Source organism: Oryctolagus cuniculus, chromosome 8 (genome assembly GCF_964237555.1).
Source record: "Oryctolagus cuniculus chromosome 8, mOryCun1.1, whole genome shotgun sequence".
NCBI classification, from domain to species: Eukaryota; Metazoa; Chordata; class Mammalia; order Lagomorpha; family Leporidae; genus Oryctolagus; species Oryctolagus cuniculus.
Genome location: NC_091439.1, coordinates 95,307,382 through 95,334,302, shown reverse-complemented (window position 1 = coordinate 95,334,302; position 26,921 = coordinate 95,307,382). Strand labels below are relative to the sequence as shown.

The window sequence follows — 26,921 nt, the reverse complement described above, 5'->3', positions numbered from 1 at the left end:
TAAGCTTCATCCACCAAATCAGCATGAAGCTAGGCAGAGCAGGACCCCTGATTTTACCCTGGTGTTATTTGTAACGATTTTTTTATTTATTTATTTGACAGGTAGAGTTATAGACAATGAAAAAGAGAGAGAGAAAGAGAAAGGTCTTCCATCCGATGGTTCACCCCCCAAATGGCCACAACGGCCAGAGCTATGCCGATCAGAAACCAGGAGCCAGGTGCCTCTTCCTGGTCTACCATGTGGGTGCAGGGGCCCAAGCACTTGGGCCATCCTCCACTGTCTACCCAGGCCACAGCAGAGAGCTAAACTGGAAGAGGAGCAACCGGGACAGAATCTGGTGCCCATATTTGATGCCAGTGCCACAGGTGGAGGATTAACCTAGTGCACCACCATGCCAGCCCCCTACCTGGTGTTATTTCTATGTTCCAATTCTCTCTGAGGGAGCAAGACTGCACATCCCCCTCCCCAATTATATATATTTAAATGGCTACAATGTCATAATTTGATACATGTATTCAATGAGTGATGATCAAATCAGGTTAGCGTACAAGTTTTCATTTACCTGAATTCTAATTTCTGATTTTTTTTAACTTTTATTTAATGAATATAAATTTCCAAAATACAGCTTATGGATTACAATGGCTTCCCCCACATAACGTCCCTCCCACCTGCAACCCTCCCCTTTCCCACTCCCTCTCCACTTCCATTCACATCAAGATTCATTTTCGATTCTCTTTATATACAGAAGATCAGTTTAGCATACATTAAGTAAAGGTTTCAACAGTTTGCTCCCACACAGAAACATAAAGTGAAAAATACTGTTTGAGTACTAGTTATGGCATTAAATCTCAATGTACAGCACACTAAGGACAGATCTCACATGAGAAGTAAGTACACCTGAGCTGCCAAGGCTATGGAAGCCCCCTGAGTTCACCGACTCTGATCATTTTTAGACAAGGCCATGGTCAAAGTGGAAGTTCTCTCCTCCCTTCAGAGAAAGGTACCTCCTTCTTTGATGACCCGTTCTTTCCACTGGGATCTCACTTGCGGAGATCCTTCAATCTTTCATTTAGGTTTTTTTTTTCCCCCAGAGTGTCTTGGCTTTCCATGCCTGTAATACTCTCATGGGTTTTTCAGCCGGATCCGCATGCCTTAAGGGCTGATTCTGAGGACAGAGTGCTGTTTAGGACATCTGCCATTCTATGGGTCTGCTGTGTATCTCTCTTCCCATGTTGGATCATTCTCTCCCTTTTTTACTCTATCAGCTAGTATTTGCAGACACTAGTCTTGTTTATGTGCTCCCCTTGGTTCTTAGTCCTATCATAATGATCAATTGTGAACAGAAATTGATCAGTGGGACTAGTGAGATGGCATTGGTACATGCCACCTTGATGGAATTGAATTGGAATCCCCTGGTATGTTTCTAACTCTACCGTTTGAGGTAAGTCAGCTTGAGCATGTCCCAAATTGCACATCTCTTCCCTCTCTTATTCCCACTCTTATATTTAACAGCGATCACTTTTCAGTTAAGTTTCTAATTTCTGATTTTAAAAGGAGTTCCTGTTATATTTTGCTTCTTCTATATCATTCTACACAAAATACTTGTCAGTGGAAACTAAGCAAAAGAGCTGACTAAATCTGAATGAACCTTCCACATTTTAGCAACCAAAGCTGTAAATTATATCCTGTTCAGGGGAAAAACATGTCTCTTTCAGAATAAACTGTGCCTTCATGTTCATGTTCATGAACTTGCCAAAAGTATCTGCTTCCATTAATTTCCTTTGCCATTTCCTCATCATCTGGGAAAAGTATAATAATAGATAAGCACATGGAAAACGTATAATTTTTGGAACATAAATCTAATCTTCACTTTCTATACATGTGTTTATTACAGAACTAAATAGCCATGAGGTTCTTCGTCTTCACCTGCCTTTTGGCTGTTGCTCTGGCCAAGAATGTAAGCATAACGGGACACACCATGGTATCAATCCCTGTTTAAATCTATAAGAAGAGTAGCCTTTTACTCTGTGCAGGAGGTTGCAGGCACTGGCAGCAGTGCTTTTTCATCTGTGATCAATGTCGGCTGTGACTACTTACATAGCATTTGGAATTGAGCAATGTTTCTAAAGGGTCTTCACTGAACTGTTGAGAAGCCATAGACACAGGAGAAAGGATGTGAATTTTCCTTCCAGATAAATTGGCATAAACTTTGGAATTTGCTGAAAGAGCTATTTCCCCTTCCAAGCATGTCTCTGAAAGTATAAGAAAGCTCTGCTCCTATAACAGGAATTCCAAAGCCAGGGTCAATGAAATAGCAGAATTTTAACATTCTTGAGAAAAAGCAGCTCAGAAATGACAACAGCAACAACAAAAACCAGAAAACAAGGAGAGATGACTTTGTAAATTATTAACCAAATAACCTAGTGAGGATTTAGTAATAATATTTATGTCGCAAAATTGTGAGTATGTAATAGATAATAATAGGGAAAGTGCCTCAGAAACCATGTATATATTTACACAGACACACAAAAGCAGCATCTATAATTTTAATATTTCAGTAGTATTACCTCCCTCATTCCCAGGAGGAATTCACATACCACCACCCTCCCACCCCAACATCTCACTCTACCCATAAAGCCCCCTTTCACCTAGAGTGCTCAGAAGCCTATGCTGTAACACACATACTTGTGTGTAAGAAGGGACAGGCATTGGTGACTTCTTAGATTTGTACCCAATTTAAGAAAATGCCATTTCTAACACAAGCAAGTTAGTTTGAAAAGAAAATCAAAGCACCGTGCTTTAGTAATATCACACAGCCTCAATGATCTCTTCCTCTTTCACTCTTCTCCTGGGTATCTCCCTATCTTTTTATTGAGTAGTTGACCTCAACAGTTTCTTTGAAGACAACTGATTATACAGCTGAAAATAGAGAGGCATCATTAGCAAATAAACTAAGATACCCAAAAGTACTTGTGCCACAGTTTTCCAGTGAGAGCAATGTATTCATTGATTGTATTTGAAACTGAGGTAATTGTTAAAGGAAACTCTATTCCACTAAATTTTTCCAAGAAACTGTTTTTTTGTTTGTTTTTTGTTTGTTTGTTTTTTAATTTTGAGTGTTGTCATTAAGCAGTAGATACAGAGATTCACGTTGGGATTTTAAGTAACTCATAAAAGTTAAATTTGTGTTGTTTTTTTTTTGTTTGTTTGTTTGTTTGTTTGATACAGGGGATAAAGCAGCGCTCTGCCAGTGAGGTAAGGCACTCTATTCTGTAAATAGTTCCTCGTACCTAATAGCATATATGTACTATGTTAGTCTATTTGTATGATCAGTACCACCAGCACTGCAGAATCATGGAAAATTTGAAATGCAATATTTGTTTAAAATATTTTTGGAAAATAAACTAGAATATATGTCACAAGATTAGATTTGTGCTTTTTTCCACTTGCTTCTCCAATATCATGCAATAATTGTGATATTGGTACCCTGTATCTTGTGATGTAAACTGAGGAACCAGTGACGAACATCTAGTTTGTCAGGGACTCATGCCTATCAGCATCTATATTGGGTGCCAATTTACAAATGTTTTCTTGCTCAAAGTTCCTCAAATGTCACCAACAGAATTGTTCTCCTCTCCTGATATCTACTTGATATAAAAATCAAATAGAGTAAAAAAGAAAGGAAACTGCCAAGGACAAATAAAATTGCTCCTTCCCCCTTTCATATTAATGTGCAAAGATCTAACTGGGTTGTCAAATAAGTAAATTGAGAGTCCAGAATAAATTATTTGACTAGAATATAATGAATGACTTACCTATAAAAAGTAGAAATTTTGGTCTAATTTACTTTTTAATTGAACCAAAGGTTAATTTTATCTTGAAATATTGTATAATAAATATTGATTGATACTTCTCTGCATAGTGAGATAGTCATGAATATATAATAAAAATATGTATTCATTTTTTCCTAAGGAGATTGTCAGCTTCTATCAAGAAGTAAGTCATAATTTATTTTATTACCTACATTATAAAATCATTTGTCAGTTTTCATGGCCATAATTTACTTCTTATTTTCTTCAGAAATATAAGCAGGATAGTAATGCAGCCATTTACCCAACAAATCAGGTAAAATGCACTTATTAATATCTTTGAGTCTGATTAATGATGTGTCTTATCCATCAATTATGTTATTTTCCCATTTGAAAATATGAGTATTTTTTCCATTTCCAAATGCAAAATGTTTTCAGTCTTCATTGCTTTGAAATTATGTTGAAAAGATTCCATGAAAACATATGTGCTCCACTTAGAAATCACATTTTCAAAAGTCATTTCTCTTCATGTTCTCAACTGTGGACTTTTTAGATCACTGTTCTATCATTTCTAAGGGTTATTTTATGCCTAAAAACCTTGAGTAGGAATTATGGAGTGTTACAAGTCACTCTTAAATCAAGACTTTAATTTACTCTGATTTGTTCTGAAGTTGAAATTAGCCTAGACGAAAAGTTTGTTAATTGTCCAAAATATTTGATAAACAGAATAAAAGCAGGCGCTTTTCCCAATTCAATGAATAATCCAATTGAAGGTATTAATCTGTAAATGAACAAATTAACCTGCTAAATACTTCTCCAGTTAGTTCCTACAAGTAAAGACCTAGTCATTTTATGAATGTGGTTACTCTAGTATTTAATATTTCTGTCAAAATTCCCTCTTTTAAATTGAAATGTTTTATAGAAACTTTATGTAATCTTAATGATAGGCTTGATGGTCTATTATAAATGCTTCAATATACATTAAAATACCTGCATAGTTATAATCTATATTTTAAGAGAGAATGAGAGAGAAAGAGATTGAGAGAGAGGGAGAATCTTCCTTCTGTCCACTTGTTCATTCCCCAAATGGCCATAATGACCAGGGCTTGGCAAGGCTGAAGCCAGGGGCCAGGAGCTTTTTCCAGGACTCCTACGTGGGTGGCAGGGGCTGAAGCTCTGGGGCCACCCTCTCCTACTTTTCCCAGGTGTATTAACAGGGAGCTGGATTGGAAGTTGAGCAGCCAGGACTTAAACTGCAGCACATATGGGATGCAGGCACTGCAGAGGGCAGCTTAACCTTATTTGCCACAGCACCAGCCCCTAGTTATTATATTATATTTTTAAAGAATAATTATCCAGGTACAGCCTTAATTACCTATTATCTGGTCCATCATTCATTTAAGACACATTCAATAACAAATAACAATGCGTCAGACAATATTCCATGCTCTGGAATGCAACAGTGAATACACTTGACAAAATGCCTCATTAAGGAGCCTTACGTGTCAGTTTATCACTGGGAAATTTTAATATACTTCTTACAAACACACACAATGAAAATGAATTCATTCTCAGTAAGAAGTTTTTTCTACATTCAACACAGCATACAAATAATGCTGTAGGGATAATATATCCAATTCCTTTTATTGGGAAACCCCAAATAAAATATAAGATGGTGAGATCTTTTTAGTCATCTGAACTAAACTTAGTTGACACTATTTATAAATAATACTAATTGTTAGTAGATTCCTATGGGACATCTACTATCTCTTAGTTAATCAGAAAATGTTTTTGTAATATGATAATCTTCAAATGTTAATTCCATACTTCTTGCATTATTAAGTTCCTCTATTGTCATAATAGAGATACCAACATTTAAATAAAATAATGTTTATCCCTTTTATTTGACTGCCAAAGTGGTTAATAATAAGTACCTATGCAACCTGATTTTACTGCATTTATTTTAATCCTTCTTTTGATGTTTTATACAAATGATAAAGTAAGTAATACTGAAATAATTCCCTAAAGCAACTGGTGATGTTTAAAGAATAATGTTGCATATTTGATTTCTTCTTGTCAATAAATTATGATTTTATTTTATTTTTATTTCTCAAGGAAACTCCTAGTGTTTCATCTAGTGAGGTAAGATATTATTTCCTTTCAAGTCAAAGAACTATTGTATTCAAAAAATATCAGCCTCGCTATAATGTTATACAATAGTTAGACAGTTCCTAGCAAACACACTTCTAAACTTTCAAGAGGAAAACCATAACCATGATTCAAAATAATTTTGGTATAACTGAAATTGAGTATAATCATAACAGGGCATTATTTAAGGTCCCTTGCTCTCTATGAAAATACAGATGTGACTCTACAGAAACTGAATTTGACATTGAAGTTTGTGCCAAATCCAGAGGTTACCAATCGACTTCGCTGTTTTAGAAACCCCTTTAACACTGCTTAGAGGAGTAGTTCTCAAATGGCTGTCCCCTAGATAAGTAGTATCAGCAACATCTGTAAGATTGCTAGAAATGGTAGATCAACTTCATGTGAAACTCTGGGCTGGAGCTAATCAAACTGTATTTTAGCAAGGTCTCTCAATGACATTGATGCACATCAAACTTTGAGAAACACTTTTAATAAGGACAAACAAGGGATTGGTTTAGGAAATATGTAGGTAACAAATACCTGGAAGAGCCAGGATGTGAGGTTGTCTTAATAGAGTGGGCAATAGCAACGTAGATCGTGGCCCAAAATCCTGTGGCCAGGGCTATTACCTAAATTCTTCATAGGCCCTGCATTAGGTGTTTGCTTTGCCTGTCTCTGTCTCTTTGCCTGTCAATCTCAGTCTTAAACTAAGAGCCTTGGGGCATGTCCAAGGCCAGAATGTGAGGGCGTCATGATGGAGCAGCAACACTGATACGGATCATGACCCAGGATCCTGTGGCCAGTGGTGTCACCTAAATTCTTCACTGTCCTCGCCTTAGGGGTTTGCTTCTCTTTCTCTGAGAGTAAGTCTGTCTCGAACTGAGAGCCTTGGGACACTCTATCATTTCAACAAGGAACATGCAAGGTTTAGTTTGTCACATATTTAGTGGGTCCATATTGATTATTTTTGGTTATTTGCCTATATTCTACAAATATATAAAATTGTCTGAGTAATGTAGAATTGACAAAACATTCAAGATAAAACATGTTTAGCCATTCTATTATGCTGGAAGAGAAAGAAGGAGAGATCTTACAAATATCTTAAGATTTAATCCTTAATAAATGACAGTACTAGTGGGTTGAACTCTGGATATTTCATTAATTTCCCCTAACCATATACTAAAATTATTTAGACACTAAACCATTCAACTAAAACTATTTCTCATCTTGTTTCTTTAGGAATCTGTCGAAGTACAAACTGAAGTAAGTAATTATTCAATAAAATTATACCATTAGTTTCATTTTCATTTGAAATTTCTCTAACACGTGCTTTGGTTTTCAACAGAAAGATGAGCAGATTGAGGAAGAAAATGTCTATCTAAAACAGTTGGTAAGTTTTAATACAACTTATTTGAAATGATAGAATAAAATTTTAGAATTCTCCCTTCTTCCAAATAATCACTTCTCATATCTTCTCAGGACAGTCTTCATATTTAGCATCAAATTGATGATCATATTTAGTTTTCCTAGTGTTGTTAGTGGGATACATAAAGATTATCTTGACAAGTAGTTCTAGAGTTTACTCTTAAGAAATATGAGCAACATAAGTAAATTTGGAAGACTTACAAACCTCAGAAAAATATTTTGGTATTTAAGTGGTATACTTGAGATATCACTGTATTGTTACATAATTACATAGTTGATCAATCTGCTTCTATTTGATATGATAAAAAGGATTGATAAATTAAGGCCAAAAACTGTTAATTCTAGTCATTCTAAAGCACAGATGGTTATGTAACACTTCTTTGGTGGGCTAGAGCAAAGTGCAGAGCAAGGAAAATAGGTGGGCTTGAAGTCAGTGACCTTTGCTTTCAACATCAGCTCCCCAAAGTATTACTCAACTTCTCCAAGCTGTATTTTCCACAGCTGAAAATGAGGTTCCTTTCTGACACAGCCTTGCCTATTATACTCAATAGAAAGGTTTGCTTCATTGAGAATTCTAAATTCATCAAATAATTTCTTTTGGAGGTGGGCGTTGAGCTCTTAAGACATACTTGGTATGTGCCCCATGCAGGTATCAGAGTTCCTTGGGTTCAAGTCCCAGTTCTGATTTCAGCTTTCTCCTAATGTACAACCCGGGAAGCGCAGGTGATGGTTCAAATACTGCCGTCCATGTGAGAGACCTGTATGGAGTTCTGTCTTCTGGCTTCTTGTCTAGCTACAGCTATCATTTGGGGAAGGAATAAGCACCTGAAAGTACTCTCTCTCTCTCTCCTTGTATCTTTCTCTCTGTCTCCATCCCACCCTCTCTTTCAAATAAACAAGATTTTTTAAAAAAAATAAAAAATAACATTTAATTCTGAAATTTACTTTAGAAAAGCACACACTGCTACAGTTTTTTGATCAATTTGACATAATTTTAATCACTTAATTTTGTCCAATTATGCTTGGATCCATGGAGAAAATTTAATACTTATATAATAATGATACTTTTTTTTCCTCTCAGAAAAGAATCAAGCAAATTTTTCAGAAATTTTACATTCCACAATATCCTGAAGTTTATCAACAGCAGATTGTTATGAACCCATGGAAACACGTTAAAACAACTACTTACCCTGTTCCCATCCCGGTGAGTTCTTCCTTTCTGTTGTTTTTGTTTTTTGGAAATAAAAAAGTTAATAAAATCAACCAGACAGAAACTACCCTGATCATTTTGAATGTATAAAGTAAAACAGGTTTAAATAAAATTAGAACAAACATCAAACTATATAGCCAAAATGCTATTGGAAAAACTTAGTAATTATAAATAAAATTAAGTTGAACTAAATCCCAATTTCTCACTTGTATGTCATTTCTCTTCATTCTGACAGAAAGTCTTAAAGGTAGGTAGGATGGAAAAAACCTACATTTTTCAAAAGGAATTTAATTTCAACAAATTAAATCCCTTACCAATGTTTTCCTTCATATCATATCTCCTCTTTTAAGACATTTTGCTTAGGGAACATTTTTGAACACAAAGACTAAGTGACAGAGCAGCAAGTTGAACATGAAAACCAATTACTTAATTATAAACACAGTGAGCTTTGGAGTCAGAATCTGGGGATTGATGCCAGATCTAACAAAAGCAGACTACATGACTACATAACCTTGTACATGTAACCTCCCTTTTCTGTGATTTTCGCTTCTTAGAAGTGGATGGTTCTCCCAGGTGACTCTTAGAAATTAAAAATACCATCAGCATAGTTAGAGAAAATAAGATTTAACGCTGTTGGTTTGAATACTAAATGCATAAGGAGCATCTTGAAAATCAAAATCTATTTTATGTGAAATTGAAATCTAAAGTTGCATTATGTTCAGAAATAGCAGAGTTGGAAAGTAAATCGGTAGATGAACTAGTGGCTCTCAGCTATTCACAAGCAAACAAGTAAACCGGTAACCTTGTCATAAACAGAATGAGAAAAGCAGTTAACTCTCTTTTTATGAATTTTATTTACTGCAGTATGAGAGATTATAGGAGGGAAGTATACATTTTATTCCATTTAAGTTTGAATTTGCTGGAAATAACGTTTCCGTGAAAAGCAACTTCTGCAGTAGTCTGAGAAAAGTCTGCAGCTCCAATTATAGATTCCAAAGTCAGTCTTCAAACCAGTCTAAAATTTACCATTCTTGACAATGGTAATTTGTAATATCTTATAATTAAACATGAACCAAGAATGCATAACAGGGGTGAAACTAGTAAGCAAAAGTCTGGATTGTGTGGTAACTAAACAAGCTACTTGCAAAAACAAGCCCTTAACATCTGAGTGACAGTTTCTGCTATATGAGCATTAGTTATAATATTATCACAAAATAATTAGAACATAAGTAGGTAAGATGTGGCAATGTGCAGGAGTGTCTTTTGGGAAAGTGGAGCAAAACAAAGAAGCTATGTAAAGTGTTACGTCAATATCACAAGGAAAAAGGAAGAAATGCATTCCCGTGATCGGTTTTACAGATGGAACGATAGTTTCTTCTCTAGATTCTACCAGACTTAATCACCTTCTTCTTTGTTTTGCTTTATAGATGGCATCAATCATTTCATTTAATAAAATATTTTTGCCTAATTAAAAGTCAATTTCAGTGACTAGCAGGTGGCTTATATACTAGTAACTTGTCAAACTTGGATTTTAAGTCATTAGTATTAAAGAAATTGCTTTAATGGTTCAAAACTTCTCTTTGCTAAAAAACACCTGCTCAGTATTATTCTTATAAAATTTTTCTAAACTAAAACATTTCCTTGCCTTTAGAAGCATATAATTATATGTGTTTAAATTTTAGTAATCTTCAGCATATTTTTATAACTTTCAGCACATTTTCACATTTAGAATTCTGCATTTTAAAATGTGGCAACTTTAATATCTACAATCCAACACCTGAGCAAACTCTTTAGTATAATAAATATATTCAGTTAGTTAGAATAATCATTTCTTTTATGTACACAATCATACATATATGTATTAAAATTGCAGGAAACCACAAGATTTTTCTCAGAAAGTACAATTCAATCAAATTCTCTTCAGGAAAGGACAAATATTGATCTTTTTACTGGGACACAAAATGGAAACTTTAATTGAATTTCTATTTAGGAAAATAGTACCACTTGTCCAGTGATGTAATGCATTATTTAAGGTCCCTTGCTCTCTATGAAAATACAGATGTGACTCTACAGAAACTGAAAATCTTGGTATTCAATACCAGTTATTAAATACTATACAACACTGTCTGTATTCTAAATTTTTAATTTTTAATACATAAAGTTAGGGTTGCAGAATTAGAGAAAGCTAAAATAGAAAGTGCAGAAATTATTAGAATCATTTATGGGAAAAATCACAATTATAACATTTGAAGTTAGCAATATTAGATATCTGTACAAGGAAATCCTAGCAAAAACATTTAATATTAGTTACTCCAGAGTTTATGGATGCACTGTTAACTGCCAAATATTGCATTACCAATGTTACAAAATATAAGCCTTAAGATACCCTCAATATCACCTAAGATACCCTGAATATCACCTAACCGCTGCCTATTTTTGATCCTTCCTACTTATAAAAAACAGAAATATCATATAGAAAGTAACATTTGTATAAATATGTAATTTAAATGGATTATTTGTCTCTTTTTCTAAGGAAACTACCAGGATCCCCCTAGAGGTAAGTAAATAATTACAAAATGCAAATAAAATTATGAAAACTTTTTGTTTCATCTTGGTTATAAAATCATTGTTATTCCATTAGCATGGAATATATGCATGACTCAAATGATGAGTTAAACTTATAATTTTTCTGATGGAGATCTTATAATTTAGTGATTTCCATTTTTATAAATTCCTACAATTTTTAATTTATTGTTATTACAGTTGAATATGTAAGCAAGTATTTACCAACTTTTTATCTGAATTTTTCCAATATAAATTTTGCATAAAGCTTATAAAAACACAGACATGAATAAATATATTCATACAGACCCTTCTATTTAAACTAAATGTAGTAAATGCTGCATTGTTTTAAATGCTTCTTGGTATACTAACTAAATCAAACTTGAGAGTTTATTATGATTCTATGTCTTAGTAATAAAAACAAGTGAATAAAATAAGTGAAATCAAGCTCCATCTGGAGATTACATTCTACAGAAATAATGATTTTGTGTTTCCACTATTTGGGGAACTGAGGTACAATATAAACATTGGAAATAATCTTATTCTTCTTCTCTTGATGGAAGACAAATTTCTCTTGCTACCAAGAGTGAATTCTGGGGAGCCAATAAATTGAGAACAATGTGTTAAATTCTTGTTATTTTCTTTCTTTAAGGAGATTGTTAAGAAAATTGTTGAGATGGTAAGGATTTTATTTATATACAGCTCTATTTCATTTACACTATTAATAGCAAGAAGAGGCATGATGGGAAATGTCCATTTTTAGTAAGCTAGAAAAGGATCACTTTAGTTTCATAAAAGTACAATTTTGGCCCCTCAATTTTATTTCCCTTAATTCTTCACTCTATCAATTAATACACTTCCATTTTTACCTAATTATAACAATTTATATATTTTCTGTATTTTACATTGCTCTCTAAGAGGAGATTTCTTTTGATTTTTGAAGAAAATAATTCTCTTTGCTGGCTTTACTTTTGCCTTCCATAGTGATACTAATGTTTGTAACATGAAAGATCCATCATCCTATGGCTGGCTTTTTAATTCTGAAAATTTCTATTTGCATTTCTCTAGAAATGTGTCTAGTGAAGTGAAGCACGCCTCCTTTTACAGAGAATGAAACAACCAATCCATACAGAGAGAGCATGGTTTTCTGCTTTTTTGCTTTTTTTTAGCAAATAAATAACTGCCAATTATTAATGAAGTCACATTAAAATATACAACAGAATAACAAAAAAGTGTTTAATAATAAGCATTAATATGCTTACTATACAAGCATTCTACCATTTTATCATTGGCATATCACAGCCATGAATGCGCTTAACAATCATTCCCTGGCAGTTGAAAAAAATAACTTTCCATTCTTAGAATCTGAAAATTATGCTGTGAGGAGTTGCCCACTTTAATCCTATCTTTATGTCTTACAAAGAGCTTTATTTAGCAGACTTTCAATTGTCTAAATAAGTTTTAACTGATTTATTTCTGTAAAGTTCTCTTTTGAACACTGGAAGAGACTAAATGTGGAATGATTATTAATAATTTTATGTCTTTTTAGATCAAATTCAACCAGCTTCACCAGTTTGTCATCCCCCAGTATGTCCAGGCTCTTCAGCAGCGGATAGCTATGAACCCTTGGCATCACGTAACCCCCTTCCGCTCTTTTCCCGTTTTGGTATGTTTGCTCTGTTTTAAATAATGTAATTATAGTTATTTTGTGTGGAAAATGGGATATAAAGAAAATAATCTCAAATTTTGGATTAGAGATTAAATCAAACTTCAATGAAAATGTCGACACCAGTAATAAAAAACAAATCCATGTTTCCAACACAACATTATGCAATCATATCAAAAGTGATAAAGAATTACATTCATATAGAATTTTAATTTTCTAAACATTTATGTGTATATCTACCTATACAGATAGATATGAATTTCTTTTGATTCCTTTAGTAAGTCAATGAATTGGATAGATTGTGATGATTTTATTTAATAACAGAATCTGAAATGTGAAGTAGAATAAGTTTCTCAAAATATACTTCATAGTTCATCTGTTTAATAAAAGTTTTTTGACTTACAATGCTTTTTTCCCAGCATGAGGAATAAATGACAGAGCAGAGAAATGAACATAGAAAACTGTCAGTTTGGTATAAACATTAGTGATTTGGCATCAGCAATGCCAGAATTGAATACCAGACCTGACAATTCTCTGGAAGATACTTTCTACTTTAATTTTTAAAAAGATGTATTTGTTTCTTGAGATGCAGAGTTAAGAACAGAGAGAGGGAAGGACTGAGAAAGAGAGATCTTTCATTCATTGGGTGACTCCTCAAATGGCCGCAACAGCCAGAGCTTAGCCCACATGCTCCCACATGGGTGCAGGGGCCCAAGCACTTGGGCCATCATCCACTGATTTCTTAGGCCATAAGCAGAGAGCTGGATCAGAAGAGGAGCAGCTGGGACACAAACCGGTGCCCATACGGAATGCTGGCATCACAGGCGGAGGCTTAACAACACCAGCCCATCTACTTTAATTTTTAAAATGTAGTTGCATTTCCTAATACTGGAGGTAGCATTTAAGGAAGTTTATCATCACAGAAAATAAAACTAATAATTCAGCTTTGAAAGCTAGATGCCTGACAAATCTAAATATTTCAATACAGATGTAAATAGTTATTAAAATGCATCATAACTTGTTTTTCTTTTAAGAATTTCTAAGATTCTTGAAGTAACCACTGCTTCTTGAGCTTAGGTAAGTTCCCTCAGGTTTGGAGATTAAGCAATAATTTAAATAGTGTCCTCAACTAAGAATACAGTATGAACAAATTTCAACATTTAAGCAATTTAGTTATATTTTATTTAAATCGTAGTTTCACTTTGTTATAAATTCTTTGATTAACAAATGAAAGTTTTCTTGTAACTTGCAGGTGTATTCTTTTTGTAAGTATTTTAAAGAAAATTTCTTTGTGGTAAGAATGCATTCAGCCAGAACGCTGAGAAGTAAGACTGAGTAAAACGCATCAGAAGTACAAGTGGTCACATTGTTTCACACTAACATGTCCTCTCATCTTCCACCCAACGTTTCTGTTTGTGGGAAATATATATATATATATTTATATTTATATAATACTTATATATATGTTTATATATATTTTTAAACATATATATTTAAATTTCAGTCAAGATTACATTTGTCTCCACAACAGATAGAGTCTGGTGGAGGATTAACTGGGAGCCACAGTGTAGATGCACCTTACATGGTTTTTCTCTTGTATTTGCATTGTACTTGTGGCATGAAAGTTTTCTCCCTTCTGAAATTTCATCTCCCTCAACCTATCCCATTTAGTTCTATCCACATCTTAGATCAAGGGCAGGCACTTGGCACAGTGGTTAAGACAGTACTTGGGATAGCCCACCCATATCCCATATCCCAGTGCCTGGTGAGCCCCAGCTCTTCTGCTGTGATCCAGCTTCCTCGAATACACATCCTGGAAAATAAGGGCTCAATTACTTGAATTTCTGCCACTCGTGTAGGAGACCCAGATGGAGTTTTGGCTCTTGGCTGAATGCTGGCTCGCTACTTTCATCTTCACATAAACCTGGGAAGTTGTTAGCATTATCACCCAATATATTGATGGGACAAGCAAGTATGTAAATTACCTACACTCACAGTGGATGTGGTCAGTGGAAGAGCCAGGGTTACTGCCCAGATGTCCAGCCTTAGGTCCCTTCCTCAGAAAAATCTCCATGGCAGATAGAATATGACACCACTGACCAGTTAAAGATGAGTGTGAGAGGGCAATACTCACCATCTGAAGGGCGTTGTTTTCAGAACTTGACTATTTTTGTTCGGTTCTCTTGATATGTAAAGGCATCAGGCAACTTTCTCAAATAGCAAAAAGAATTTTCTGAATGATAATGTTCACGTTAATATAAAAAATTCATTTGATGTTTTGCAGTTGTTTATCATTAGTCCCACAATATGAGAGACTTGGTAGGATAGAAATGAGGTACTGACTCAACCCTCCACTTTACTTCTACAAAGAGAAACATACTTACAGAATGTTTACTAGTGCAAAGTTAGAATTGTGGGCATGATACAGAGGTAGAAGGAAAGTCACTTGATAGATCAGATTATGGTCTTAACTTTAGGGAAACCAGAAATACTCATAACCAGGCAATACTAGAAGAACAATCTAAGGGAAAAGTAACTGAAATGGATGGAATGATTATAAAGTAAAACTATAACCAGAAAGATTTCTTATAAATTAGTTATGAAGGATTTACTTTTAAAAAAAGAAAATTTCCCAGTAGTGATTTTGCTAGACATAATTATTTGACAAATCTATAACCCAATTAAGTCAAAGTAGTTATAATGAGGAATAATAGCATATTTTATGCCTATTAATATTTTATGCCTAATAAATGTTTCTTTAATACTTGCTGAAATATATAAACATTTCTCATTTAATGGAAACATTAGAGTGTAGAATTTGGCTTTTCTCTGCTAATTACTCAGTCATTTATTAAAAAACACTTATCAACTATAGTTGTCCTAGAAAATATTAATAAGAAATAAATATAAATAATAATCTTCTATTCAGAGCCTTGTATTTGAATGTTTGCATATATATTATATACCAATATGTCTATCTAATAAATTTACATATGTATTCTGGAATGTACATTGTTTAGATAATCTAATTTTTTTCTGTATTCACAGGTTTAACTGGAAAAATCATTCCTATATAGTTTTCTCATCTATCACATTACCTCCTACTATCAACATCTTTTGGCGTGTTTGTGAAAAGACACCAATGTTGAGGCAAAAAGGAAGAGTGTGTGGAATATTTTCTGTGGTGTTGCTACGTTTTTGGTTTATGTTGGATATGCCAGGTCTTGATTGTGGTATCATATTAACTGTATTGATGACTTGATGTCTTTTCTATTTCTGAGATATAGAACTATGTATCTCTTAACAAAACATTAAAATTTGAAGTGCATTTTTATTTGCGTGGTCTTTTCTTCCCCCATTCCTCATGCTAAAAGACCAGGCCACTGTTAATAGAGTGACCAGTTAGATGATAATTAATTTTAACTACACTTAGACAGCCCTGTAATAACTTAAATGTTTGGGTTCCTTAATGCCAAATGTTTCTCTCATTCCTGTTATCTTCAAATACTACACATTTATCTGTATGTTTATTTATTTATCTGTATGTTTGTTTATTTATTATGGGCTTCAACTACGACTGCATTTTCAACACCATTTAGCCCTCATGCTAACAACTCCACAATTTGTTCCACTCCCATTAGTCTTTCTCAAACAACGTCCACCAGAGTTAACAAGTCTCCAGTCACAGTTACTACCTGGCCAGATTGTAGCTCACATGTCACTCCATAAGGAGTGAGTCCCTGTGAACTGAAATCTTTGAAGTTCCGGTGCCATAGGTTTACACTTCTTTCAACAGGCACTGAGTGTGATAAACCAGAACTTTTCTAAACATTGTTTTATAGGAGAAGAAAAATAAAGGCCTTGGGTTCATGATACTTACATTTTAACCTTTTGGAGGAAGATAACAAACAAGAAAAGATTCAATGCATATGTCACATTATGACAGCTTCACTAAAAAAGAAAAAGACATGGGGCAAGCAGTTAGCCAAGCAGTTAAGATACCAGTTTAAACACCTACAACTACATCAGAGTACCTGGGTTCAACAACCTTCTCTGGCTCCTGACTCCACTTTACAGCTAATGCAGTGCCTGGGAGGCAGTGGTGACGTTCCAGCAATTGGGATTCCTGCTGGCTTGAGATTATGGCTCCCAGTTTCAGCTCAGTTCAATCCTAGCCACAGTGGGCATTTGAAGAGTGAACCAGTGGAGTCTCTGTCTGCACCTCTGAACTAAATAATAAAAAAATATTTGAAATAGAACTTCAAAGCCCCCTTTTTTAAACGGGTTTTATTTATTTATTTGAGAGGTAGCATTACAGATAGTAAGAGGGAGAATCAGAGAGAGAGGTCTTCCTTCTGTTGGTTCACTCCCCAAATGGCCGCAACAGCCAGAGCTATGCCGATCCGAAGCCAGGAGCCAGGAGCTTCTTCCCGGTCTCCCATGTGGGTGCAGGGGCCCAATCACTTGGGCCATCTTCTACTGCTTTCCCAGACCACAGCAAGAGCTGGATTGGAAGAGGAGCGCCCAGGACTAGAACCAGCGCCCATATGGGATGCTGGCACAGCAGGTGGAGGATTAATCTAGTGTGCCACGGCGCCGGCCCCTCAAAGCCCTTTTTAAAAAGAAGAAGGCAGAGCAATGAAAAGATGTTTTGGAATGCACAGTCATGGAAGACAATACAGACAAGTTGAAGTTTGAGCAATGAATTGAAAATAGTGCGAAAGGGAGATGGAGGAATAATCACAATTCCAATAGAAGAAACAGTACAGCAATTTTTTAACTTTTATTTAATGAATATAAATTTCCAAAGTACAGTTATGGATTACAGTGGCTTTTCTCACCCATAACTTCCCTCCCACCCGCAACCCTCCCATCTCCCACTCCCTCTCCCCTTCCATTCACATCAAGATTCATTTTCAATTATCTTTATATATAGAAGATCAGTTTAGCATACATTAAGTAAAGATTTCAACAGTTTGCACCCACACAGAAGCACAAAGTGAAAAATACTGTTTGAGTACTAGTTATAGCATTAAATCTCAATGTACAGCACACTAAGGACAGAGATCCTACATGAGGAGTAAGTGCACAGTGACTCCTGTTGTTGACTTAGCAAATCGACACTCTTGTTTATGGCGTCAGTAATCACCTTAGGCTCTTGTCATGAGTTAACAAGGCTATGGAGGCCTTTTGAGTTCTCCAACTCTGATCATATTTAGACAAGGTCATAGTCAAAGTGGAAGTTCTCTCCTCCCTTCAGAGAAAGGAGTACAAGCAAATTAATTGAGTCAGGTGTATGCTTAAAGTATGGAGAAACTGACAAAGAGCTGGGCATGTGTAAGAAGACTTTAGGATGGAAAGAACTGAACACAAACACATCAGGCTGGAAGATGGGAGATGTGAAGATTATCATGGTTTGAAATACATGTTATCTAAATCTGGAAATCTCTAAAACCTACTTTTACTCTTATTTTAGCCAGGCCACTCAATTCTAAAAGATAAAATCTTCCAATCATGTCTCTGTCCCCTCTGTAAGTTTAAGTTTCCCAACATTCCCCGCATACTCAAAACTGCTTATAAAATATGTTCTTGTTGAAATTAGAGATAGCTATCTCCTTTTCTTTCTTTCAAAAACTATTGGTAGCTTCATTGGTCTCCTCAAGGCTTTGGTGATCTCTCCACTCATTACCCGAAAGGAATCTCTTTCTATGTTACAGAGAACATCAAAACCATCTGGCATATCCTACACCAACCTCCCAGACTGACCCTTGTTTTACTTGATGCAATCTGAACATTGAGTTTTACCTTTGAGCCTCAAAGATATGCTGATCTAGCCCGTAGTCTCTCTCTATCAAAGCAATTCCTTTTTTTGTAAGAATGACTGTGGTAAAATAGTAATAGGGATTGTAACACCTAAAATTCACCAGTATATGCAGTGTTACATGACAAAAATCCATAGTAGTATCACCTGGAGTCTCACCCATTGCATTCTGACTTCTCTTTGTAGCTCTCAGAAGAAAGCTGACTACTTGAGAGCCTATGTTACTGCTTCTCTAGCTATTGTTATCACAATTCTTGCTGCTAGATTCAAAAGCTCATGATGGTCCTTGAGGGAGCACCTCCTAAAGGATAGTAAAAGAAAATTGTAACATGGATTCTAAACCCCAAATCCCTATTAATTTTTAAATGTATAAAACCTTGCCTTTTCTGCTATTCTGTGAATAAAAGCCTTGCTTTTGTCATATCCTGACCACCTGTCCACTGCAGCCTGGCATGTCACATGTAAGTGCTCAAATAGACATTTTTTGTTCTAATATGGAGCTTCCTTTTGGCTTTTGGTCTCATGGTTCCTACTCAATTCAATGGACATTAATGCTTTGGTAACTATCAGAAAAGTATGCCTAATGTGCATTGTCTCAAATAATTCTTGCAGTTATTAATAATCATCCCATCAAGGCATTTGTAGCTTGCTCCCAAGGCCTCTGCGACAATTGGTCCTATAGATAAACTTTTCTTCTTATTAATTCTTATTATTCTTTTCCTTTGACTACTTTTGTGTGTGTTGTATTGGTTCCTTTTATTATAATATAAATTTTCTCTAGGGTTTTGACCTCAGCATCTTTCTTTGTTGGCTATATATATTTTCCTATCATTTTGTCTATTTAATTTTTAATTATACCTGTAGTCTGATGATATCCAAATCTTTAGATATAATTCTGAATTTCTGCCACTCAATTTGGACTAAATACCTAACAATTTCCTGGACATCTCTATTTTTATATTTCCCAAACTAAATGCAATCAGCTTGATTATATTTTCATTTGAAAATTTGAAATTCTTACACACAGGACATATTTGTGTAAACTCACATTACAAATTTTCAAGTCTATTTTTTAACATATGCTTGTCCAGAAATGGAAATGGGCTTCAAATATTTGGATTTCCTCCTATGAGTCATCAAACTCTAACTTTTCTAGTTACTGTAGGTTGGCAGTGAGATGTTTTCCACTAATTGAAATGGTTTTAGAAAGTCAAAACAGCACAAGTAATATAAAACTTTGGCAAGGATTGTATCCCTGTGACACCATCCCTTTAAAATGGCAGTAGCTCGCTATTGAATATTTGTCTTCCTAATGAAATTCTTTCTGCTTTTCTAAGATATAAAATTGGGTCATATACAGTAAGTATCTACTTTATCCTTATTTCAAAATAGCAGGACATTGTCTTACCTATCTGTTTTCTGGAACTATCTATTTGTGGCACATAAGATTATAAAATAAACAAAAATACCATTTTTGTGTTCATTGTCTATTCTTGTTTCTATCAAGCATAATTGTCACATTTCCTATGGTATCAAATTAAAATGAGATAGTCAGTAATGTCTCTTTTTAATGTTACAAACTAAAATAGGAATCTGCTTGTATTTAAAATTTGATTTTAAGTATTTCATAGAACATTTTACTACTTCCAAATATCTTGAAAACCCTTTGGTTTTTTTTGTTTGTTTGTTTGTTTTTTAATTTTATTTAATGAATATAAACTTCATGCATTTAATATATACAAATTTGGGAACATAGTTTTTATATTACTTTCTATCAAAAGGGTCACATAAGTTATATCATTCCAGTAACTTGAATAGCTCTTTATAAATCTTTTTTGAATAAATAAGTAAATAAAGAAGGGAGTTTGAAAAAGATGAAAGAAAAAAGGGAAAATTCAAAAAGAAACATAACAAAATATTTCCAAATTGGCTAATACAAGATGCATTTTTTTGAATATCCCAGTAGTTAGCAAGGGTATGATAGACATGTATACACTGGATAATATATCCATCATAATGTATTTTAATTTGATTGACATTGTAAACCAGAGAAAAGAAATACACAAATATCACATTGAACAAAAATAGGAAACATATCAAAGATTGACAGATTGTATAAATTAATTTGCTTCATTAAAATATTTTGAAGTACTACACAATATTCAATAATACACGCTTCAAAAATATCCAATTTACTATTTGTAATTCCATCAGTTGATACATATTCTCTTCCACTTTGTAATTATTTTTTCAATTTGTTTTTTGTCATCATCTTAACCCATTGTATTTGAATAAACTTTCATAGTCTCCTGCTCATTTATTCCCAAATCCTATGAAATGGTAACTCCATTGTTCTCTTACTATGTCCTATAACCTTTTCTTTTTTTGCATGTGTTGGGAATTTTTTTTAAACTTTTATTTAATAAATATAAATTTCCAAAGTACAGCTTTTGGATTACAGTGGCTTTTTCCCCCAACAAAACTTCCCTCCCACCTGCAACCCTCCCATCTCCCACTCCCTCTCCCATTCCATTCACATCAAGATCCATTTTCAATTATCTTTATATACAGAAGATCAATTTAGTATATATTAAGTAAAGATTTCAAAAGTTTGCACCCACACAGAAACACAAAGTGTAAAAGTACTGTTTGAGTTCTAGCTGTAGCATTAATTCACATTGAACAACACATTAAGGACAGAGAGTGATTGCTTATAGCCTCTCTTTTAAATGCTGTGGAAGAGTGTTCTGCATTTTTTGTGTCTTCTTCTATCTGTTTCATTAATGTTTTGTAATTTTCGTCATAGAGAGCTTTCACCTGCTTGGTTAAATTTGTCCCAAGTTATTTAATTTTTATGTAGCTATTGTGAATGTGATTGATCTTAGAAGCTTTTTCTCAGTCTTGGCATTGTCTGTATATATAAAGGCTATTGATTTTTGTGTGTTAACTTTATGTCCTGCAACTTTATGAAACTCTCTTATGAGTTCCAATAGTTTCTTAGTGGAGTCTTTTCATTTCCTTACATATAGAATCATGTTATCTGCAAAAAGAGATAATCTGACTTCCTCCTTTCCAATTTATATCCCTTTGATTTCTTTTTTCTTGCCTAATGACTCTGGCTAAAACGTCCAGTAACATATTGAATAGCAACGGTGAGAGTGGGCATCCTTGTCTTGTTCTGGATCTTAGTGGAAATGCAACCAACTTTTCCCCAATCAGTAAGATGTTGGTTGTATGTTGTCGTATATCGTCTTGATTTTGTTGAGGAAAGTTCTTTCTATACCCAATTTGCTTAAGGTTTTTATCATGAAAGCACATCATGTTTTATCAAATGCTTCCTCTGTATGTATTAAGATAATCATATCAATTTTATTCTTCAACTTGTTAATGTGACATATCATTTATTGAAATTCATTTGTTGAATATTCCCTGCATAACAGGGATAAATCCTACTTGGTCAGGGTGAATGATCTGATGTGCTGTTGGATACCATTAGCCAGTATTTTGTTGAGGATTTTGCATCTAAGTTCATCAGGGATATTGATCTATAGTTCTCTTTCTTTGTTTTATTCTCTTCTGGTTTGGGAATTAAGGTGATGCTGGCGCATTGGGAGCATTCCCTCCCTCTCAATTTTTTTAAGTGTTTGAGAATAATTGTAATTGTTCTTGTTTAAAAGTCTGATAGAAGTCAGCAGTGAAGCCTTCAGGTCCTGTGCTTTTCCTCATTTGGAGGATCTTTATTACTGATTCAATCTCTGTCTTGGTTATTGGTCAGTTTAAATTTTCAGTATCTTCATGACTCAAGTTGGGTAGCTTGAATGTGTCCAGGAATCTATCTATTTGTTCTAGATTTTCCAATTTGTTGACATACTACTATTTGTAGTAATTCTTGATGATTATTTTAATTGCTGTGGTATCCATTGTTACATTTCCTTTTTCATTTTTGATTTGATTGATTTGGATATTCTCCCTCTTTCTGGTTAGTTGGGCCAATAGTCTATCAATTTTATTCTTCAAAAAAGCAGTTCTTCCTTTAACTGACATTTTGTATTTTTGTTTTAATTTTGTTTATTTCTTCTCTAAATCTAATTATTACTTTTCTCCTACTAATTTGGATTTTGGTTTGTTTTTCTCTTTCAAGGTAAATGAGGTACATTTACTTGTTGCCTGTCCAACTTCTTGATACAGGCACAAATTCCTATAAACTTCTCTGTTGACACTGCTTTTGCTGTATTCCATAAGTTTTAAAATGCTGTATTGTCATCTTCATTTGTTTACAGGAATTTTTTTTATTTACCTTTAGATTTCTTCCATGACCAACTGTTCACTCAGGAGCATATTGTTCAGTCTCCATTTATTTCCATATTTTATAGTTTCTTAAATTGCTAATTTCCATCTTCATTCCATGTGGTCAGAAAAGATGCATGGTGTGATTTCAAATTTTTTGAATTCCCTGAGATTTGATTCATGGCCTAACATATGTTCTATCCTACAGAAAGTTGCATGCAATAATAAAAAGAATGTGTATTCTACAGCTGTAAGTTGCAATGTTCTGTTGCTATCAGTTAGGTCCATTTGGTCTATAGTGTAGGTTAGCTCTCTTGTTTCTTTGTTAATATTCTATTTGATCTGTGCATTGTTGAAAGTTGAGTGTTGAAGTCCCATTATTATTATAGTGGGTTCTATGCCTCCCTTTAGATCCATTAACATTTGTTTTAAATAGCTAGGTGCTTTATGATTGGGTGTATATATATATTTATTATAGTCGCATCTTCCTGTAATAGATCACTTAATCATTACAGAATGCACTTCTTTGTCTCTTTTAACAGCTTTTGTGTTAAAGTTTATGTTGTCTGATATCAGGATGGGGACGCCTACTCTTTTTTGCTTTCCATTAACATGGAATATCATTTTCCATGTTTTACTTTCAGTTTGCATGTATTTTTGTTGGTGAGATGTGTTTCTTGTAGGCAGCAAATAGATGGGTCTTCTTTTTTAATCCATTCAGCCAGGCTGTATCTTTTAACTGGAGAATTTAGGCTATTTACATTTGAGATTATTATTGATAAGTAAAAACTTGGCCCTGCCATTTTTCTGTAAATATTCCTACTGTTTGCATTGGATTTCTTTTGTACTTTTACTGGGAGATTTTCTGCCTTCATCTTCTTTCATAGTGATGACCATGTTTCTGAGTTTCTGTGTGTAGCACATCCTAAAGTATTTTTTGTAAAGCTTGACTAGTGGTGACAAGTTCATTCAGCTTCTGTTTGTTATCGAGGGTCTTTTTTTCTCCTCCGTTGATAAATAAAACCTTTTCAGGGTATTTTGTGCTGAAAGTTTTTTGCTTTTAATTTTTTTTAATTTTTTATTTATTTATTTGTTTCAGTATAGTGTTAGACAGTGAGAGAGAGAGACAGAGAGAAAGGTCTTCCTTCCATTGGTTCACTCCCCAAATGGCCGCTACGGCTGGAGCTATGCCAATACAAAGCCAGGAGTCAGGTGCTTCTTCCTGGTCTCCTTTGCAGGTACAGGGGCCTAAGCACTCAGGCCATCCTCCACTGCCCTCCTGGTCCACAGCAAGAGCTGGACTGGAAGAAGAGCAACTGGGACTAGAACCCAGTGCCCATATGGGATGCTGGCACTGTAGGCGGAGGATTAACCAAGTGAGCCACAGCGCCAGTCCCCAAGTTTTTTGCTTTTAATACCTGGACTATGTCTCTCCATTCTCTCCTAACTTTTAAGGTTTCTGATGAGAAATCACTTGTGAATCTAATTGGAGATCCTCTGAGGTAATCCAGCTTTTCTCTCCAGCACATTTAAGAATATTTTCTTTATGTTTTACCCTTGAAAATTTGACTAGAATGCATCTTGGTGAAGATCTTTTCTGGACATACCTATAAGGAGTTCTATGTGATTCCTGTACTTGGACGTCCCTTTCTTTCTCCAGATTGGGGAAGTTTTCTGTAATTATCTCACTGAATAAGCCTTCCAATCCATTCTCTTTCCAAATATTCAGAAAGTCCTAAGACCCATATATTGGATCACTTTATTGTACCCCATAAATCATGAACACTGCTTTTTTTAAGTTTTGTAATTTCTTTTATATTATTTTATTTTTGGGAGGGGTCAGACTGAAATGTTTCCAAGGGTTTGTCTTCTAGATCAAATATTATTTCTTCTGCCTCACCAAGTCTGTTGTTAAGACTTCCCACTCTATTTTTATTTGACATATTGAATTCTTCATTTCTAATATTTCAGTTTGATTTCTCTTCGAAGTCTCAATCTCATGGCAAGTTTTTTCATCCATATCATGTATGGATTTCTTTAAATCATTAATTTGTTGCTCTTTGCTTCTGAGAAATCCTATAATTCTTTTTGAATTCCATTTCAGGCATTTCCTCAACCCTTCATCTTCATATTGTAGCATTGAGTGTTGTGTTCCTTTAGGGAAGTCATGCTATCTTCCTAGTTCTTGTTTCTTGTATTTCTGCGTTTATTTTTGGGCATTCGTGGATATACTTATTGTTTTTTTTTCTCTAATATTTTTCATGTTTGAACTATGTCTCTGTGGCTTAGTGAAGTGTTTTCTCTCTTAGTGAACACCCAGAGGAATGTGCTGGGTAGTGCCAGAGAATTTTGGGCGGTGAGTAGAGCCGGGACATGAATCCAGAGAGAGACCCAAATTAAACAAGGTATATCTCTATTATCAGCAGGGAAGAGTGTACAATCATGCCTATTGGCATAATCATAACCCCACCTGTCTCTTCCAATGTGATCAGTGACCAGCGTTAGCCCACAGTGGGTACAACCCCATTCATGCTGTTTCATGAACTGCACAAAGGATCTCTTGATCCTTTGCATGGGTATAGAACCTTCTGCAATGACCCACCCTAGGCATTCAGAGAGCTTTGAGCTTCTATCACTAGACAACAGCCATTGCTCAGAAACCCAGCTACACTGTGCTCTACCATGCAGCCACGGAATTCGCATAGTCAGAATGTTCAGTTCTCCCACAATCATGATTTGCAGGAGATCTGCTCAGCCCCACGAGACTGCCCTGTCTTAGGAGAAAGAAGAGATTGTCACAGAGCCAGCTGCCTGTGGGTGCTCTGTCTTGGCAGTTTGAGCCCTGGAGACTGTGATATACTGAGATGATGGGGTCACTTCAAAATTCCACTTGGGTGCCCAGCCTCCAGTCAACCCTCCCTTCCAGACTCAAAATCAGTGGGGAATGAGGATTGTGCCTTCTGGTAGAATCCCCTGGTTACACGTCCACACCAAGTCTGCCACACATCTACTGGTGTTAATACGGTGCCTTCTCTTCACCAGTTGCCAGGTGCCCTTGTGGAGGATGAGGAGAAATAAATGTGCTTTTCTTTCACTGGATGGATGGGTACCCTGCCACTCCCAGGGCTCCAGGCAAGATTCAAAGTCAGCATAATCCAGAAGACTCTCCCTCTTGCAATATCACCATAGGCATGGGCTGTTGCAGTCTTCCCTCACCTCGTGCTCGGAACCTACCATCTCCTCCAGCCTCTGGCCATCAGAGTTGTGTCTTTTGTCCTCACTCACTGCTGCGTGTCTGCACCTTCCACACTTCTCCATGGCATCCCTCTTCTGTAGAATTGCCACTGCATGCTTCTTTTCAATTCTCCCCTAGTAATGCACTTCCTCCACTTTTCTTCTGCTTTTATTTTCCTCTAATAAGATCTTAAATCTTTGGCAAAGCACAGAAAGAGGTGGATAATCTACCCCGTTGGCCCTTTTACCCTCAGTTCTTGACATTTATTTTCTTCTTAAACACTCAATTATTTTTAAATATTTATTATTTATTTGTAAGGCAGAGTGACAAAAAGAGAGAGAGAGATCTTAGAGAGAGTTTTTTTGTTTGTTTGTTTGTTTTGTTTCTTTGTTTGTTTGTTTGTTGACAGGCAGAGCGGACAGTGAGAGAGAGACAGAGAGAAAGGTCTTCCTTTTGCCATTGGTTCACCCTCCAATGGCCGCCGCGGCCGGTGCGCTGCGGCCAGCGCACTGTGCTGATCTGAAGGCAGGAGCCAGGTGCTTCCAGTCTCCCATGGGGTGCAGGGCCCAAGCACTTGGGCCATCCTCCACTGCACTCCCGGGCCATAGCAGAGAGCTGGCCTGGAAGAGGGGCAAATGGGACAGAATCCGGTGCCCCGACCGGGACTAGAACCCGGTGTGCTGGCGCCACAGGTGGAGTGTCGCTCCCCGTCTTCATGGAGGAACGACACCAAACCCTGCCTAGGCTTCATATCACAG

The 26,921-nt window shown here is 35.3% G+C and overlaps 1 protein-coding gene across 1 annotated transcript; it reads left to right on the top strand.

Annotated features, from left to right (window-relative positions):
- Window positions 1-1,902: 1,902 nt before the first annotated feature.
- On the top strand, window positions 1,903-16,147 carry CSN1S2A (alpha-S2-casein-like A). The gene is given in 13 exon segments (NM_001082400.1): window positions 1,903-1,957; window positions 3,229-3,255; window positions 3,973-3,996; window positions 4,081-4,125; window positions 5,925-5,951; window positions 7,197-7,220; window positions 7,303-7,347; window positions 8,464-8,586; window positions 11,126-11,149; window positions 11,807-11,833; window positions 12,704-12,820; window positions 13,855-13,897; window positions 15,869-16,147. Coding segments are annotated over 12 exon segments (543 nt in total). The 5' UTR covers window positions 1,903-1,906; the 3' UTR covers window positions 13,864-13,897; window positions 15,869-16,147.
- Window positions 16,148-26,921: the final 10,774 nt, after the last annotated feature.